This window comes from Macaca fascicularis, chromosome 19, assembly GCF_037993035.2.
Source record: "Macaca fascicularis isolate 582-1 chromosome 19, T2T-MFA8v1.1".
Lineage (NCBI taxonomy): Eukaryota > Metazoa > Chordata > Mammalia > Primates > Cercopithecidae > Macaca > Macaca fascicularis.
The window spans coordinates 40471880-40488760 of record NC_088393.1 but is presented as its reverse complement, the minus strand read 5'-3'; the positions used below and the strand labels follow the sequence as shown (position 1 = coordinate 40488760).

The following is a 16881-nucleotide window of genomic DNA, read 5'->3' as shown; positions in this document are numbered from 1 at the left end:
TTCTCTGTCCCCAGAAAGCACAGAGCAGCATGTCCTGGGGGCTTTGAGGCCTGCAGGGAACTCCAGGGGCTTCCTGTATGCCAGGTATACACCCCAGCCCCGCCACAGTACCCAGGAGATTGGACCCTCAAGGAAGGCAAAGGGCACCTGCCTGGTCAGGGGCCTGAGGGCTTGGCAGGAGCTGCCCAACCCAGGTCCTCCAGGGGCCTTGCTGAACAGGAAGAGGGTGAGGCATGGGCAGAACAGTCACCACGGATGAGACCCAGCGTCCCCGTGGCCCAGCCCCATCCTCATGACAGCTCCCAGCTCTGTGGGCGGCTGGTGCCACTGCAGGGCAGATGAAGCAAAAAAGCTCTGGTCCTCTGCTTCTTTGGAAATGGGTTCCCAGAATGAAGTGGGGGGAGAGAAGTGAGACCCCAGGGTGCTTGTGTACGCTGGGATCCTACAGACGGGCTCACCGCTCCGCCCTTCTCCCCACCGTTCAGTCCCAGAGCTCCCGCCCACCATGCCCACCAGTGCAGCCAGCTGGCTGAGGGCCCAGCCCCTCCGCTGGGGTCCCCGGAGGGCCTCTCCATAAGAAAGGACGCAGAGGCAGGGTAGAAATGACTGTGTATTCCCTGGTTACAAAGCGGGGCTGTGGCGGTCACCAGCGAACCCGGCGGTCAACAGACCAACAGGGCCTCGTCATCGCTGGCCTCCAGCATTGGGGAGCAAGGGGGCGGGGGGCTCCTGCAGACCCCCAGTGGCTCTGGCGAGTGGGGGCCCAGGGTGCTGCTGGCAGTGGAGGCCTGGGGGTGCGGGTCCTGGGCTGAGCAGGGCTCCCGAGGTGCATCCACAGGAGCTGGACCGTCTGCCAGTGGCTCCCTGCAGACCTTTCTGTCCTTGTCCACAGGCCTGCACTCTGGGTCTCGCAGGCCTGATGGCAAGGGTGGCCCTGAAGGTCCCACCTCCGGTGCATGGCTGGGGGCACTGGGGGGCCCATCTCCAGCCACCCTGGGGCTGCCTGTGTCCGTGAGCGGTGCTGGGGGGTCGGGGGCAGCCCCTGGAGCAGGCTGGAGGAACCCATCACCCAGCACGGTCTGTGAGGGGCGTGCTGCGGTCAGCAGTGGGATCTGGCCTCGGGGCACCCGCGGCCGGTGAAAGAGCCGGTTCCAGAGGCGGCCGAGGCGGCGGCGGGAGGGCCCCCTGCGGGAAGCGTGCCGACGCATCTGTCTCCGCATGGCTGTGCGAAGATTCTGCAGCACAGAGGCCTGTGGGGTGGGGCGGGGTGGGGTGGGGTGGGGCGGGGTGGGGCAGGGGGATGCGGCTGAGGGGGCGGCCAGGCTGCTCAGGGGCAGGAGTCAGCACACCCCCAAGGGACCTGAGACCCAAGAGACCACCTTGTCCATCCTCCCACCTGGCCATGGGCCCCCAGGTCACCCTGCCCAGGCCTTGCCTCCCACTCCTGTGACCGCTGGACCAGCCTCCTCCACACACTGTCCCACCTGGCCCCAGAGGGGCCTCGCGCCCTCCAGGGGCTCACCTGGGAGGCACTGTAGACAGGAAAGTCTTCCACGGGTGGAATGAGGCCCTGCGCGATCAGCTGACCATAGGATGGAGGTGCCTCCCGCCGCACGAACTCAGCCTCCAGGCGCGTCATCTGGGTCTCGAAGGCCCTGGAAGCGGTGGGCAGAGGGCGACATGGCTGGGCTGCCCGGGACCTGCAGCAGCAACAGGATTCCGGGTCCACCCTCCACCCAGACATCCCAAAATGTAGGGACCCCAGTGTGCACAGGGCAGCCTCCACGTAGCTGGTCCAGGCCCCCATCTGCAAACCCACAGCCACGGGGACAGCAAGCCTGGGCGATGAAGAAGCCCGGTCCCCTGGCTGTGGGCACAGCGCCCACCTGTACTCCTGCGTGCGCAGTGAGTAGAGCTTGAAGGCGCAGCCCAGCGCGATGACCAGCAGCAGGCCGCACACCAGGCTGCCGATGAGCGCCGCGGTGATGACCTTGCGGGGCACGGCGGCCAGGCACCCGTGCTCATCGCTGCCGTCCTGGCAGTCTTCCTGGCCGTCACAGCGCCACGTCTCGAAGATGCACAGGTTGGTACCGCAGTGGAAGGTGCCGGGCTGGCAGGAGAAGCAGTTCTTCTCGTCTGCGCCGTCGGGGCAGCTTTTCTGGTTGTTGCAGCGGTCGGCAGGCGTGTAGCACAGACCACTGCCACCCTCGCAGGGGTACTGATCGGGCGGGCAGGCAGGGCAACCCTGCTCGTCTCGGCCGCTGGCGCAATGCCACCAGCCGTCGCAGCGCTGTGGTTCCGAGAAGCAGCCCTGGTCGCCCGCGCTGCCCCCATCACTGTCACTGCTGCTTCCGCACGGCTGCTCCCAGGGAAGGCAATAGCCCTTCACCTGATAGGTGGCGTTGAAGCCGTGGCCGGCGCTGCGGGCGCGCGCATGGTACGCCACGGTGAGGCGGCCCTGGGCGGCCTCCAGGCTCACGGGCCGGTGGTTGCTGCGGTAGGACAGCGTCTGCAGCAGGCGGTCCCCGCGCTCACCCAGGCCCTCGTATACCTGCACGTAGTCGTCGTAGCCCAGCCGCAGTTCCAGCTGCAGCAGCACCCGCCGCGAATCCTGCGTGTCCACCAGCCACGTGCAGTGAAGGTCCGAGGGCCCACGGGCCGCGCCGAACAGGTCTGGGGAGGCAAAGGAGCCGTAGAAGCTGCCCAGCCGCCTGCCACACGCCAGGTCGGGGCAGCCCGCCTCATCCGAGCCATCGCCGCAGTCCTGCAAGCCGTCACAGCGCCGCTCCACAGGCAGGCAGCGCGTGGAGCGCGCCCCGCTGCACGGAAAGGTCCCCCCGGGACACAGGCTGCCTGGAGGCTCCGAGGCGGGCGCCGAGCAGTTGCCCTCATCAGAGCCGTCTCCACACTCATCCACTGCGTTGCACTGCCACGGGCCGGGCAGGCATTTGCCATTGTCACAGCGGAACTCATCTGCCTGGCAGGACGCCTGGCCCAGCTTCCCTGTGGGGTGGAGAGGTAACAGGGGACAGTCAGGAGACAGAAGAGCCTCCCTTTGGCCAGGGGGCCTGGGGCCAAAAGTGGGCAGGTGGTTCCCCATCACCGTGGAAGCAGAGACCCCTCCAACACCAGGGTGGGCTCAGTCCCTGACCTGAGTCTAGGGTTAGGGGTGAGTTCCCACAACTAGCCAAGACCGGGAAGTGGGGCCAGTGACCTTGAGAGGTCTGAGGCATCCACATGCCCAGTCCTGCCACTGTCCTGAGATTGACAGGGTGGTCAGGGGACATCCTGCAGGGAGCCGGAGCCCTGTGGAGGGTGCTGCCCCTGTGGGCCGGGAGCCTTTTGGCATGCACGGTGTGCTCTGTGGTGTCCTGCCTGCCCTGCGACCGCTATCACCTCGGATGTAAGACAGACGGAAGCCCTGGGCCTGGCCGGAGCTGGAGGCGTCTGAGTGGAAGAAAATCCAGACGTGGTCTCGGGCAGAGATGAAGGCAGGCGGGATGGCAGAGCCACAGAGGCGGAAGGCCTCCTGGCGGGGCGGGGCCGCTGGGCCCAGCAGGAGCCAGTCCAGGGAGCACTGGTGGGACTCCTCCACGTCAAAGTTGCGGAAGCTGCGGGGAGGCGGAGAGGACCCAGACATGAGGCCGTAGGCAGGACCTCCATGGCCAAGGACTAGCAGAGAGTGGTCAGGCTGGAGCCACGGCCAGGACAGCCAGCCCCGTCCCAGCCGGCCGCCCCCACTCCTCGTGTTCCAGATTGCCTGGTTCCTCCACTCCCAGCCACTCGGTCCCCACACTGTCCCCATCCAGGTGTGCACGGGAGGCTCCATGAAGAATTGCGATGTCCATACAGGTCTTTTCCAGCTCTGCTGCAGCTACCCTTCCCTCCATCAGTGCACACGGCCTGAAGCCGAAGTGCAGCAGGAAGTCAAGGGCCCCCGACCCCAACACCCTCCCCAAAAGGGCAGAGGCCCAAGGGTCCAGACCCCTCCACCTCGGGACCACTAGGATGGGCCCAGCACAAAGTCCCAGGCATGGGCAGTGAGGGTGAGACTGTGCCCAGGGGCTGGCCGAGGCTGCAGCAGGTTGACAGCTGGTCATCTCCAGAGATACACTGGCCCTGAACCACCTGGCCCTTGGGGAAACTGAGGCACAGAGACTAGGACAGACCCTGCCCATGCCCATCACATCCTCATGCATTGCAGCTATGGAGTAAGTCGGGGGTTGCACCTTTTGAGCTCTGGCATTTAGGAAAACTATGGCAGATGGAGCCTATAGTGACTCCCCAGCCAAATGTCCCCATGACCACTCCTGGCCAGGACCACCGCTCGCTGCCTGGCCCCCTTTCCCTCTGCATGTCCCTGCAGCTCGAGCACCCGGGCTTTGCCTGATTCACTCCCCTCCCCAAGGCCCCCTGTGGAAACCATGCTCTGGGCTCAGTGCCAGCCTGGCCCCCAGCCACCCCTGCAGGACAGAGAGGACACCTCTGCCACCTCAGAGACATCAGACCATGCCCACCAGTCCCAGGCTGTGTTCCCAGTGGCATGTGTGCTGGCCCTGCCTTCCTGGCAGGGCTGAGTGACTGAGACCCCCCATACCCCATGAACGAGGCTCAAACCAGGAAAAGGTCCAGCTTGGGCACCTCGCCACAGAGGCCCTTGGAGACCCAGGGCACTGGACACATTTGTGTGCATGCATTCACATGTACACATGCATGCTTATGGCTCACGCATGGTTATACCCGTTATCTTACATGCATGCACACATACACGCTCTCTGCACCTGTGCAGGCATGGCTCGTGTGCATACATGTGCTCACACGTGAACTCTCTCACGTGTCCTTTATGTCTCCCCCGACATGGGCTTGTATACGTACACAAGCACACGTGTGTTCACATACATGCACAGACACGCACTCACATATGCACACACACCTACTTACCTGTGCTCACATGCATGCACATGCCACACACCTCAAATACCTACACACGCCTGTCTCACACAGGCACACATCTGCATGCACACACACCTACTCATAAATGCTCACACACATGCAAACACCCACACACCTGTTCACACCTGCTCACACATGGGCGCTCACACACACCTCACACATATGCTCACACACATGCACATGATCCCACACCTGCTCACACACACGTACACCCTCAGGCGTGTGCCCTCCACACCTGCTGTCACACACACACATTCTCACTCACCTCACGCGTGTGGGTCCACATCGATTCCTTCCGACACCCCCGGGCGCCCCTACCTGATGGTAATCATGTCGCCACGGTCGCCCTGGATGTACCAGCTGCAGTTGGTGCCTGGCGGGTAGTTGAGGGGCCAGGCCGGGCTGTAGATGACCCCACGCCGCTCCGTATGCTGCTCCAGCTTCCCGCTGCAGGCTGCTGTCGGGAGAGGAGGCCGAGAAAGGCCGGCCCATCTTTGGTTGGGAAGCAGGTTGCAGTGGGGTTAGGAGCTTCAGCCCAGCCCTCCCCCATGGTGGGATCTAGCCCAGCCAAGGGTGGCCATGGCCAAGGGCAAGGCCACGACTTGTCACTTCATGGAGGTGGTGTGTACGGGAGGCCAAGTAGGGCCCCCTAGACTTGGGGCAGCTATAGCCCCCAACCCTAGGCAGTGGGCTAGAGCGTAGGTCCTGTCCCCCGCACCTCTGGCAGAGCTGGGAGGAAACCCACCAACAACCCCTCCTGGCAGCCGGCACCTCCAAGGTGTAGCCTCGTGGCCTCGGCTCAGTGGAGAATTCCACAGCCCTAGGCCTGCCCGGCCGGCATAGCCCATCCTGCGACAGCCCCCTGCCTGCCCTCCCTGGGGCTTTGCTCACTCAACATGTATTTACTGAGCACCTACTATGTGCCAAGCATGCATGGTAGGCACGCTGAGTAAGGTGGGAATAAGGCCTGCTCTATGGAACTCACAGGCTGGGGGTGGGAGCAGATGGACTTTACACAGATCCACTGGGTAGAATGAAGATCCTACAACAGAGAGGTGGCAAAGTCCAGCTGTGGCTGGAAACACCACCTGGGTCTGATCACACCCTGTGCAGAATTTGGGTTTTATCCTGAGTATAAGTGAGAAGCCACCAAAGGTAGATTTCGGAACCAGGTGAGGAAACAGGCTCACAGAGGGTCAGTGACTTGCCCGGGGCCACACAGCTAGAGAGGGCAGAGTCAGGAATCACTGTAGTCCTCTGGGGGCCTCAGCTTCTCACTGCAGCACTGAGCCAACATGCATTCGTGGAGTGCCAACTGTATACCGCTCAGGTTGAGCAAAGAGCATCACGCCCGCCAGCTCAAAGGAGGAGCCCTCCATGCCCAGCCCCACGGGCCTCGCTTTAATCCATCCATTCTCCATGCTGTCTGCTTCTAAACCATCCAGGGCAGCATGGTGAGCCTGCCCTGCCCCGCTGTGCCCTGGCCCTCCCAGGACCGGGCGGCTGGTCCCTGCACTTGACCACACCCCCAACCCCACAGCCCCCTGACCCTTCCCTGCACTGGTCCATCTGATTCTCACAACAGCCTGAGATGAAGGCAGGGCCCATTTTACAGATGGAGAAACTGAGGCTCGGAGAAGCAAGGGATGACGCTTTTCCCGAGCCCAGTGACACTCTCTCTTCACTTTCCCATGGCTGGCCCCTGGCACTGTGACCTTGCAAGCCGAGTTCTCACTGGTTCTCAGCAAGACTCTCTGGGACCCAGCTGCAGGACAGGGAGGAGAGCCCCCTGGCTGCCTCCCATGCTCTTAGCACAAAACCACAATTCACTGAAGGAGCCCCAGCCCCTCCCTGCCCCACACTCTGCCTTATCCCTCCCATCACCCCTAGCCCCCCGGACCTCTCCGATCTCTCACATTGGAGGGAACCTTGCTCTGGAGGCCCTGGTGGTCCCTAGTGGGTGCTATCCCCACCTTCTTATGCCATTCACGGACTCCTCAGCTTCCACCCCCAGCTCCATGGTCCCTTCCCAGGGAAGCCCTCCAGGCTGCCTCCCGCAGAGCTCCAGCCCTCCACCCCTCCCCCCAGCCTCAGCCACAGAGCATTTCCCTTTTGTTGTTGGGACTGACCGGATGAACATCGCACAGGCAGGCAGGGCCGTGCCGTGTTCCGGGAGTCTGCGCAGTGCCTGACGCACGGCAGGTGCTCCACAGATGTGGGTCCCTGAGTGGACGGGTCCATCTGAGGACCTGCTGGGCAGCTGCAGCCATGAGCTGAGAGCTGAAGCCCCTTCCCCCAGGGGGCTACTGGGACCATGAAGGCCCAGGTGATCCGGGACTGTGACTACTAGGGAGCTGGTAACCCCCATGAACAGCTCGTGAGAACATCAAGGATAAGAACAGAACTTTTGGTCCTAAAGCAAGGCCGGCCACCACTGCGTCACCATCAGACCCTTGACAGTCCCAGGTCAGTGAGGTGCAAGTCAGCGCCTCTCCACTTAGAACTCACACATGGCCCTGGGAGGCAGCCCCCCACAACCAGCCTCCGATCCTGCCCCAGAAATAGGGCGCTGTACACCCTGCTCCCAGCCCGAGAGGGCAGGAGATAAACTATCAGAGAGGGGTCTCGGGGTGCAGCCACCCAAACATGCAAAGTGGCCCCAGCCCCAGCCTGGTTCCCTCTGCCGGGTGAGGCCACTAGCCGTGAGGACCTCACAGAGCCCTGAGGTCTGAACTGGGATTCCTTGGGAGGTGTAGGGTTAAGAAATCCAAAAGAGGCCGGGTGCAGTGGCTCATGCCTGTCGTCTCAGCACTTTCGGAGGCCGAGGCGGGGGGATCATTTGAGGTCAGGAGTTTGAGATCAGCCTGACCAACATGGGAAAATCCCGTCTCTACTAAAAGTACAAAAATCAGCCAGGCGTGGTAGTGGGCGTCTGTGATCCACAGCTACTCGGGAGGCTGAGGCAGGAGAATCGCTTGAACCCAGGAGGTGGAGATTGCGGTGAACCATGATCATACCACTGCACTCCAGCCTGGGTGACAGAGCAAGACTTTTTCTCCAAAAAAAAAAAAAAAAGAAGGAGGAAATCCAAAAGAAGAGATCTTTCCTGCTGGAGGGGTCCGAAAAGGAGGTTCCACAAAAGGGAAGGCCCAGTGAGGCTGGGGTGGTAACGTCCCCCACATTGCATCTCTAAAGCACATGCTAAGCCAAACTGTCAGCCTCTGAGTCAGCACAGCTGGGAACCTCCCACGTTCACCTTTTTGCCGAGGGGTAAAAACCTATGAGGTGCCCTGTCCTCCATAGGGGCAGGACAAGGCACTGTCCATTCCTACCCAGCCCTGGAGGCCTTCCCTAGGGGATAGACATAGACCTGTCCCTCTCCTCGGGGCCCTTGGGGGCCAGGTGTCTCACCCACACTTTCTAGGAAAAGCCAGGTATCACCTGCCACCTTTGTCTCTTCCCACTCACCTAGGCCAGAACGCTTCTCCCTTGTAGACCTATGTCTGGCCCCTTCATCAGGGGTTGGGAGGCCACCAGCCACATCAGGAGCAGAGGAAGGGACAACTGCCAGCCGCTCTGCCTCTCAGCAAAGCCCTGGCAATGGGTGCCTCCAACCAGCCTCACTCCTGGGGGCTCCCCGGAAATTTCCACATCAGGGCAACTTGGTTAAACTGTGTGCTCTTCTCCAAAGTGGGTTGGCAGAGACCACGGTGGGTGCAGCAGCAGCCCAGCCTCATGCAGAGGGGATGCGGGGTTAGAGGGAGGCTGGGCTCTGTGCAGGGAGCTGCGAGTTCTAGGCAGGGACTCTTTCTTTTTTTTTTTTTTCTGAGACAGGGTCTAGCTCTGTCTCCCAGGCTGCAGTGCAGTGGTGCGATCACAGCTTACTGCAGCCTCAACTTCCAGGCTCAAGTGATCCTCCCACCTCAGCCTCCCAAAGTGCTCACACTACAGGTGTGCCCCACCGTGCCCAGCCTAGGCAAGGACCCTGCTTGACCTGAGGCAGATGTGCATGTGGTGGGGGACTGGGGTCAGGGGCTGCCAGTGAGGAGGGCGTCTCCAGGAATGCCCCATGGAGGTGAGGTTCATGATGGGCTGTGTAGCAGTGGGCAGGCAGTGAGGGCAGATGGGAGGACTGCATGATTTGCGGGATAATGGGGAAGAGGGAGGGATTTGGGGGTGTTGGGGGCAGTCGAGAGGTCTGTCTGAGCTTCAGCTGGAGGTGACCTGCCTTCTCTCAGGCAGAAGATGGCCTGGGCCCTGGGAGCCATGGTGGCCCACACAGGTAGGGAAGGAATGACCGGGCACTTTTAGGCCAGTGTCCTTTCCTGGTCCAAAGAGTCATCAAATATTCCTGAGAGGACACTGCAAGGCCTGAGGAAGTACAATTTGCAGATCTAATTTCCAAAGCTGATCAATACCTCCGCCAACCTGCCTGGTGTAACCCGACGATGGGGAGCTGGGAGTCCCACCCCAGATGTGCCAGGGAAGCTGCCAGCTGCCTGCAAATTGCATGAAGCCCGTGCCCAGGCTCTCCCCGTTGGGGCCACAGTAGCTTCAGGGCTGAGCCCAGAGGCCGGGGGGATGCAGGAGGTGCTCTGACCAGTCAGGGCCCCACATACCTACGCTTAGGATGGGGTTTGCTGGGGGGTAAAAAACCTGTGAGGTCCCCAGACAGCCCTGCCAGACCCCTCTGGAGCCTAGTGAGGGTGGAGAAGGGGCTGGGGGAAGGGTTCCCAATCCAGGGTCCCACGCAGCAGGAATCCCAGGGAAAGCCGTGGAAATGCAGGGTCATGGAGCCGTGCTGGGAGGGGGGTATCTTGGGCCACCTGCAGCTGGTCAGTAACGCTGGAGGTGTCAGAAGTGGACTCTAGGACAGCGAGGATCCCAGACCACCACCCATGGCCTTGCACACTGGCTGTGCAGCTCCCATCACAGAGGGCACCAGGGGCTGCAACGAGGACCCTGTTGGGACCTGAGGTCTTGACAGCTAAGGACCTGGACAGTGTCCTCTTCGCCCAAGCTCCATGAGTGGCCCTAGTCCTCAGGGAAGCACTTTTCTAAACGTGGGGTATATGTGCATTTGGGGTGACACACCCACCAGCAGGAGGGTGCCCTGGGACTCACATTCGTAAGCTGTGACAGCCTCATTCCCCCTTCCCCTGACCTTCTACCATGCCCACAGACATCTGACCCAGGCCGGGCCAGTAAGCCTTTTCCTGGAAATTGGGATGGGAGACTGGGCCACCATCAGTTGTGGGGACCAGGACAGCAGACAGGGCTGGGGCTAGGTCAGCACTGAGCGAGGCCTGGCCCTCGGCCAGCCCGAAGCAGCAGACGAGGCTGGGCTCCCGAGAGCACAGCTCAGGGCAGAGAGAAAAGGAAAGAGGCCCGAGCCTGCCAGAGGAGCCAGTGAGCACAGCTTCTGTGCACCCTGGGCCTTCCCCTCAACCACAGCCAGCAGCAGGGGTCCCGCTGCCTGACAGCTCCAGGTCCTTTCTCCAGCAAGCCGGGTCCTGCACAGAACTAGAAACCCAGGCCCCTCCTGCCCCACCGAGCAGAACAGCAGGCAACGAACAAGTCAGAGGCCCCCCTTGTTCTCCCCGGCTGCACCTTGACCTCAGGTTTTGCTTTTTGTTTTACAGACGGGGTCTCGCTCTGTCACCCGGGCTGGAGTACAGTGGAGCCGTCATAGCCCACTACAATCTCAAACTCCTGGGCTCAAGCAATCATCCTGCCTCAGTCTCCCGAGTAGCTAAGACTACAGGCACATGCCAACGTGCCCAGCTAATTTTCAGATTTTTTTTGAGAGATGGAGTCTCACTATGTTGCTCAGGCTGGTCTCAAACTCCAGGGCTCAAGCATTCTCTTGCCTTAGCCTCTCAAAGTGCTGGGGTTACAGGTGTGAGCCACCACACCCAACCAGACTTAACATTTTTATGGAAATACTTATGCTTACTTTAATACCTTTTTAAGGGTTGTTGGAAATGGCAGTATATAGGCGGAATTAGCAAGAGATGCAGAGGTCTATGGGGACTTGTCAGTGATAGAATAGGCTCCCTCAGGCCCCCCTCAGACTCTCCAGGTGGCACTCAGGGCCCTGGGGGGCCTGGGCTTATCCACTTGCCAACCAGCAGCCCCTTACCTCCAGTAGTGAAGGATGGATGGGCTTGGCCGCCCCTCTAGCTCTTGATGGCCTTTGTTGTGCTTGGGGCTAGGCTGGAGCTTAAAGACAGCCAGCGGCTGGACAGACCCATGCCAACAGGTAGAGGCGGGGGCAGCGTGCTCACTGTGTCCTCCCGGATTCTGTATGTACTTTTGGCCAAAATGTTTACCTCTCTCTCGAAAGTCAGCTGCCTGAAACTCACTTTTCACGTGCAGCTGATGCAAGGCCACGCCCTCTACCCACCTTCTTACCTAACCTCCCACACCAAGCCAATATCTTCCCTGCCCTGAAGCACCCCCAGACCAGCAACCAGGCAACCAGCGGGCACCCCCATAGCCCAAGCCCAGCAGAATGACTCAATCCAGCCAATCCTAAACTGTTTACTCTGCCCTGCCTTTTCTTTTTCTTAGAGACAGAGTTTAGCTCTATTGCCCAGGCTGGAGTACAGTGGTGCAATCTCAGCTAGTTTACTGCAACCTCTGCCTCCCAGGTTCAAGCGATTCTCCTGCTTCAGCCTCCCGAGTAGATGGGATTATAGCTACCTTTCAGTAGAGGTGGAGTTTCGCCATGATAGCCAGGCTGGTCTCGAACTCCTAAACTCACTCAATCCGCCCACCTCCGCCCGCCTCCCAAAGTGCTGGGATTACAGGCGTGAGCCACAGCACCTGGCTGCCTCGTCTTTCCCATGAAGCTGTGATGCCAGCTCTAACTTACACCTTTCTTCCACCCTTGCTCCTGCTTGTCCAAACCTAGTAATTCCCAGGTGGCCCTGCATGGCATGGCATGTCCCCTCCTCTCAAGAAAATTAATAAAGTGTTCTTTCCATGGCATGGGCCTCTCTGTGTCATCCCTCAGTCATACCCCTATAAATTAAATCCTAGGAAGCCCACAGCCTGCGTGAAGCACAAGATGTCAATTCCACGGGACCCTCGGCAGCTTGCCAGTGGTATAAAGTCACCATGTGCCAGGCACTGCACTAAGAGCTTGCCTTACTGGCTCACGGAATACTAGGAGCCAGGTTTTCAGTAGACCTTGTTATTTCACCCACTTTACAGATGAGGAAACTGAGGCTCAGAGAAGTTGAAGCCTGCCCAAAGCCAAACAGCTCCTTTGTGATGTAGAAAAGATGCACACAGGAACTCGGGGTGGAGCCAGGACCCTGAAGGCCTGTCCTCAGGGCCCACTCACCCAAAAGGGCCCGGAGGAATGGAGGAAGGAGACAAAGTGCTTACTTACCTAAGGCAGGAACCGCACTGCTGAGCCTCCCGGTGAGAAAGATGTTCACTGTGGGAGACACAAAGAAAGGGTCAGGGGTCTCAGGTTCCTGCTGGGGACCAGCAGCAGCCCATGAGGGACACCACAGGTAAACCCAAGGCTGGCCCGCTGGTCCCCTTCCTCTTATAGGGCAAGGCCCAGAGCGTAGCCCAAGACCACCCATCAAGAGGGCCCCTATCCACCTCAACCCCAACTCCCTGCCTTCCCTGCTCTGTTTTCCAGGCTGGAGTGCATAGCTCACTGCAGCTTCAAATTCCTGGGCTCAAGCAATCCTCCCACCTGAGCCTCCCAAGTAGCTGGAACTACAGGTGTGCACCACTATGCTTGGTTATTTTTTTATTTTTTATTTTTGTAAAGATGAGGTATCACTGTGTTGCTCAGGCTGGTCTCAAACTCCTGGCCTCAAGCGATTCTCCTGTCTTGGTCTCCCAAAGTGCTGGGATTACAGGCACCTGCCACCGCACCTGGCCTGCTCCTACTACTTTGACTGGCTTCCCCCTCCAAGGGGAAAGCAGCAGCAGGGGCAGGAGGGAAGACAGTTCTGCTTATCGCCATTTACAGGGCATGCAGCTAGTGACGGAACCATCCTCTTCCCCCCCGTGCCACGCTGACCTTCAGAAGGAAAGCAAAACTCCCCAGCCACCCCTCAAGCGCCCACCTCTATGGGGTTTGGCCCTTACTTTCACCTTCTGCTCTGGCCGGGGGGGTTACGGGCCCAGAGCCGAGGGGCAAGCCCAGCTTCCCAGGGTTCAGGATGCGGGTCAGATCCCGCCTGGCCAGGAAGCAGGAACCGCTGCCCCCACGCAGGACACCCAGGCCCCCTGGTCAGAGCCAGGCCAAAGCTCCTGAGCATGGAGCGCCTGTCCCCCTGTCCTGCTCACCATGGATGCCAGCACCCAGCAGCTCAGAGCCCAACACACACGACCCTGCACCCAGGTTGGGGTGGGCGCGCTGAGGTTACACCCTCCATGCTCCCCAGTGGCACATTCCCATTGAGCCGGGCTCACACAGCTGGGGCACGGGCCTGCCGGAGCCTCAGAGCTCCCTGAGGCCTGGGGGTGATTACTTTGTCATTTCAGTGGCTTCGGCAAACCTGTCAGGTTACAGAGCCCTCACTGGTGACATCATAGGGTGTCCCCTAATAACCCCCAGTTCTTATAATGGCCTCCCTCCTTCATCACAGTAAATAAAGGAGCCATGTGGGTTGGGGATTTAACTCCTTCTCCTCTCGCCCACACAGGGCGCTGGAAAGCTGGACAGAAAAACTCCCGGACAGGGCGGGAGCCCCTCCCACCCCATGCCTGGCCTGGACCGGTCCCTGGCCCAACCCAAGCACCCTCCTAAACTGAACAGGCCTGCCCAGGGGCTGAAAGACACAAAGGGAAAACAGGAGTCCCCTGGAAGCCGCCTCCACACTGGCATCCTCCTCCAGCCCTGCCCCGAGTCCCCATCTGCGGCTCACACCCGCCCCCACCCCAACTCCAGGCCGGAAACAGCTTCTTCTTCAGGGGACAGCCGGCCTGGCCTTTGTCCCCAGCTCCCGGGGGCCCCCTCGACTCCAGGCTCAGCGCGGGCGGGCCGGGTAAAGGCTGCCGCCTGCACGAAGGGCCGCCTGCCAGCGCTCAGCCCGGGCTCCGGGCACTACTCCGAGCGGGGCGCGAGCCGGGGCTGCGCCACCAGAGTCGCCCTCCCAGGCCCGGGGCCAGGCGGGCAAGCGGTGCTGGCCGCTCTCTGGGCCTCCGCGCGGGAGCCACCGCGGTGCGGAGCCCCGGGATGCCGCGGCTGGAGAGGGGGGTAGGTCAGGGCGCGGGGCGGAGCTGCCACGCGGGGGACCCGGACCCATCCGGCCCTCGCGGCCCACTCACCCAAACAGACGACGGCCAGCTGCGCCCGGGCGCCCGGCGCGCCCTCCAGCCCCGCGGCCGCGCGCTTCTCCATACCGGGCCCGGCCGCCCGCGGGCGCCGCCTCCTGCCCCCCGGCTCCGGGTCCGGATCCGGATCCGGCTCCGGCTGAGGCTCCTGCTCTGGCTCTGGCTGTGGCTCGGGCTCGGGTTTGGGCTCGGGCTCCGGCTGGCGCGGCTGTTGCGGCCCGGGTGCAGGCGGCGGCTCCCGAGGCGTCTTTGTGCGGTGGCGGTGCAGGCCCGTAGCGCGCGCGGGGCCACATCGGCCGCGGCGTCACGGGCCCCGCGGGGGCTCAGCGGCGGCCGCCAGGGAAGACCCCCGCCCGCCGCTGCCCCCGCGCCCCGGGAGCCCCGCCGCGGCCGGCCTGGGCCCGGGGACCCCCGGCGCGCCCATGCCCCGCGGCGCGCAGCCCGCCCGGCCCCGGCGTCCCCGGGCCGCCCCGCGCTGCGCCCAGCCCGCCCGGCTGGGTGCCGCCGGTGGAGCGTCCGTGGGTCTGTCCGTCCTCCCGCCCGGCCCCTCGCCCGCTCCCGGAGCCTGGAGGCCGCGCTGCGCCAGACACGTGACGCGACCGCCGAGCCGCAGTGGCGCTGACAGGGCGGGCGGAGGCGGCTGGGGCGGGCCGGGGGCGCACGCCCCGCCTCGGGGTGCTGGACAGCTCTGCTCACCAGCCCCGCCCCGCCCGCGCCCCCCGCCGCGCTCTCTGAGCTCCAGCCCAGCGCTCCAGGCGGCCAGTGCTCGCCTGGCCTCCTCCCGGGCCCACGAATTGATCCCTCCTGGAGCCAGCTGTGCTAGAAGGGTCGGGGAGCGAGGATTGGGAAAACGTGGGAGAGAGAGGGCTGCTTAGGGAACCTCATACGGGTGGCACAAGGCTAAGGCCTGTCTTCCTCGCAAGGTGTCCCTGTTCCTGCCCCTCCGTCTCTTTCATTTGCCGCGGTTCAAGTGCCCTGTCACGTCTCTTAAGAAGAACCCCCTGTGCCGAGCAAGACCTGTGAGGGGACATTGGTGAACACGCCAGAGGCCTTTGGAGATCTCCCAGGGCCCCCTGAGCCCACCGTGTTACCCACTATCCTTGTGAGGCTGAGGACTCGGGAAGAGGCCTGCTTCTTAGGCTGGGGCTGCCCTCTGGGGAGCTGCCCACCAAGAGGTTGAATCTGGTGAGGCAGGAACCAGGAGAGACAGGGGGAAGGTTGAGAAGGCCATTTAGGGTCAAGACGGATGTGAAATCAGAGGTCCCCAAAGGCTCCATGGCACAGAGGGCCCACCAACATGAGCTGAGGCTCCCAACCCTTTTCTGACACCCCTAGCCCCCTCATGTGATATTCTCCGTTTATGGAGAGAAGGTTGAGAGAAACTGATGGTCCGTTAAGTGAAAGCGTAGACAGTCACTCACTCACTCACTCGCACTGTGCAGGTTGATTGCATTTTAATAAAAAATGGGGGGAAGAAAAATCTTTTTAGTTTTTCTGGGTTTTCTTATTCTCTCTCTTCTAATTCCTTTGGTGATTTTTCCAAAGCAGACTTCTTAGGAAATGTATTAAAGGATGTACAAATCAAATAACAAGATACATTACAGATTGACGGCATAGAGCACTAGCCTCTGTGTAATTTGGTTTCAGAATTTCCTCAGACTGCTGACTGCAGAAGAGCAGGCATTTATTTACGCATGGCAAAAATGCTCAACAGAGGCAGGGGCAATGGTAGGGTGGATCTGCGGTTTGTTCATTTCTTGTTGTTGTTGTTGTTGTTGTTGTCATTGTGGCTGCTGCTGCTGCTGCTTAGTGTTTTTAGAAACAGAGCCTCACTTTTTCTCCCAGGCTAGAGTGCAGAGCTGCAACCATAGCTCACTGTACCCTCAAACTCCTGGGCTCAAGCAATCCTCTCCACCTCAGCCTCCCAACTAGGTGGGATGACAGGTGTGCACCACCATGCCAGGCTAATTTTTTTCATTTTTTTTTTTGTAGAGACAAGGTCTTGCTCTGTTGCCCAGGCTGGAGTGCAGTGGTGCAATCATGGCTCACTGCAGCCTCAAATTCCTGGACTCAAGGGATCCTCTTGCCTCAGCCTCCCAAAGTGCTGGGGTTACAGACATGAGCCACCACACCTGGCCAAAATATGCGGTTTTGTTGAAGATGCTGCCTGCTTCAATGCAAGTCATGTAAGGAATCTAGGGTCTAGACCAATGGCTAATATGGGATTCATGTTGGAGCCTGAAGCAAAAGGAAAATGTGAGCCCCTAGACACACTTATCAAAATATCCTCCCATATTTTGAACCAAGCGGAAAGGCTAATAAAAGCTCTACAATCACAACAAGACTTTATCTAAATCCCCATGCTCCCCAATCTATGCCCATTCCATTGTGAACCCTCATAAACCCATATGGCAAGAAACGGCCAAGGTACCCAGGACTCTTGGACTGATTGGAAACAACTGTCCCCATTGCACACACACAAAAAATTTGCATTAAAGCTGATTTATCTTCATTATTGAGTTTTTTTGGCATTTCCTTCAATTCTGTGCCCAAGGTGCCTCACTCCCCTATCCTACTCCCGGCCCATACAGAGATCTTGGCTATCTGACCCCCCATTTC

At 60.6% G+C, this 16881-nt stretch overlaps 1 protein-coding gene across 4 annotated transcripts; it reads right to left on the bottom strand.

Annotated features, from left to right (window-relative positions):
* Positions 1 to 597: 597 nt before the first annotated feature.
* Positions 598 to 14850, bottom strand: LRP3 (LDL receptor related protein 3). 4 transcript variants are annotated; one of them, XM_005588767.4, is made up of 7 exons: positions 14257 to 14850; positions 12353 to 12400; positions 5272 to 5410; positions 3397 to 3611; positions 1887 to 3003; positions 1523 to 1655; positions 598 to 1250 (listed from the first exon to the last, which is right to left on the bottom strand). In XM_005588767.4, exons 1-7 carry the CDS (start codon positions 14327 to 14329, stop codon positions 663 to 665), a joined length of 2313 nt encoding a protein of 770 aa, XP_005588824.2. In that variant the 5' UTR covers positions 14330 to 14850; the 3' UTR covers positions 598 to 662. The 4 variants fall into 4 exon arrangements, with proteins under 4 accessions (XP_005588824.2, XP_045237213.1, XP_045237214.1 ...); XM_045381278.3 differs by having other exon boundaries at positions 1523 to 1700; positions 14257 to 14539; XM_045381279.3 differs by having other exon boundaries at positions 1523 to 1700; positions 5272 to 5407; positions 14257 to 14477.
* Positions 14851 to 16881: the final 2031 nt, after the last annotated feature.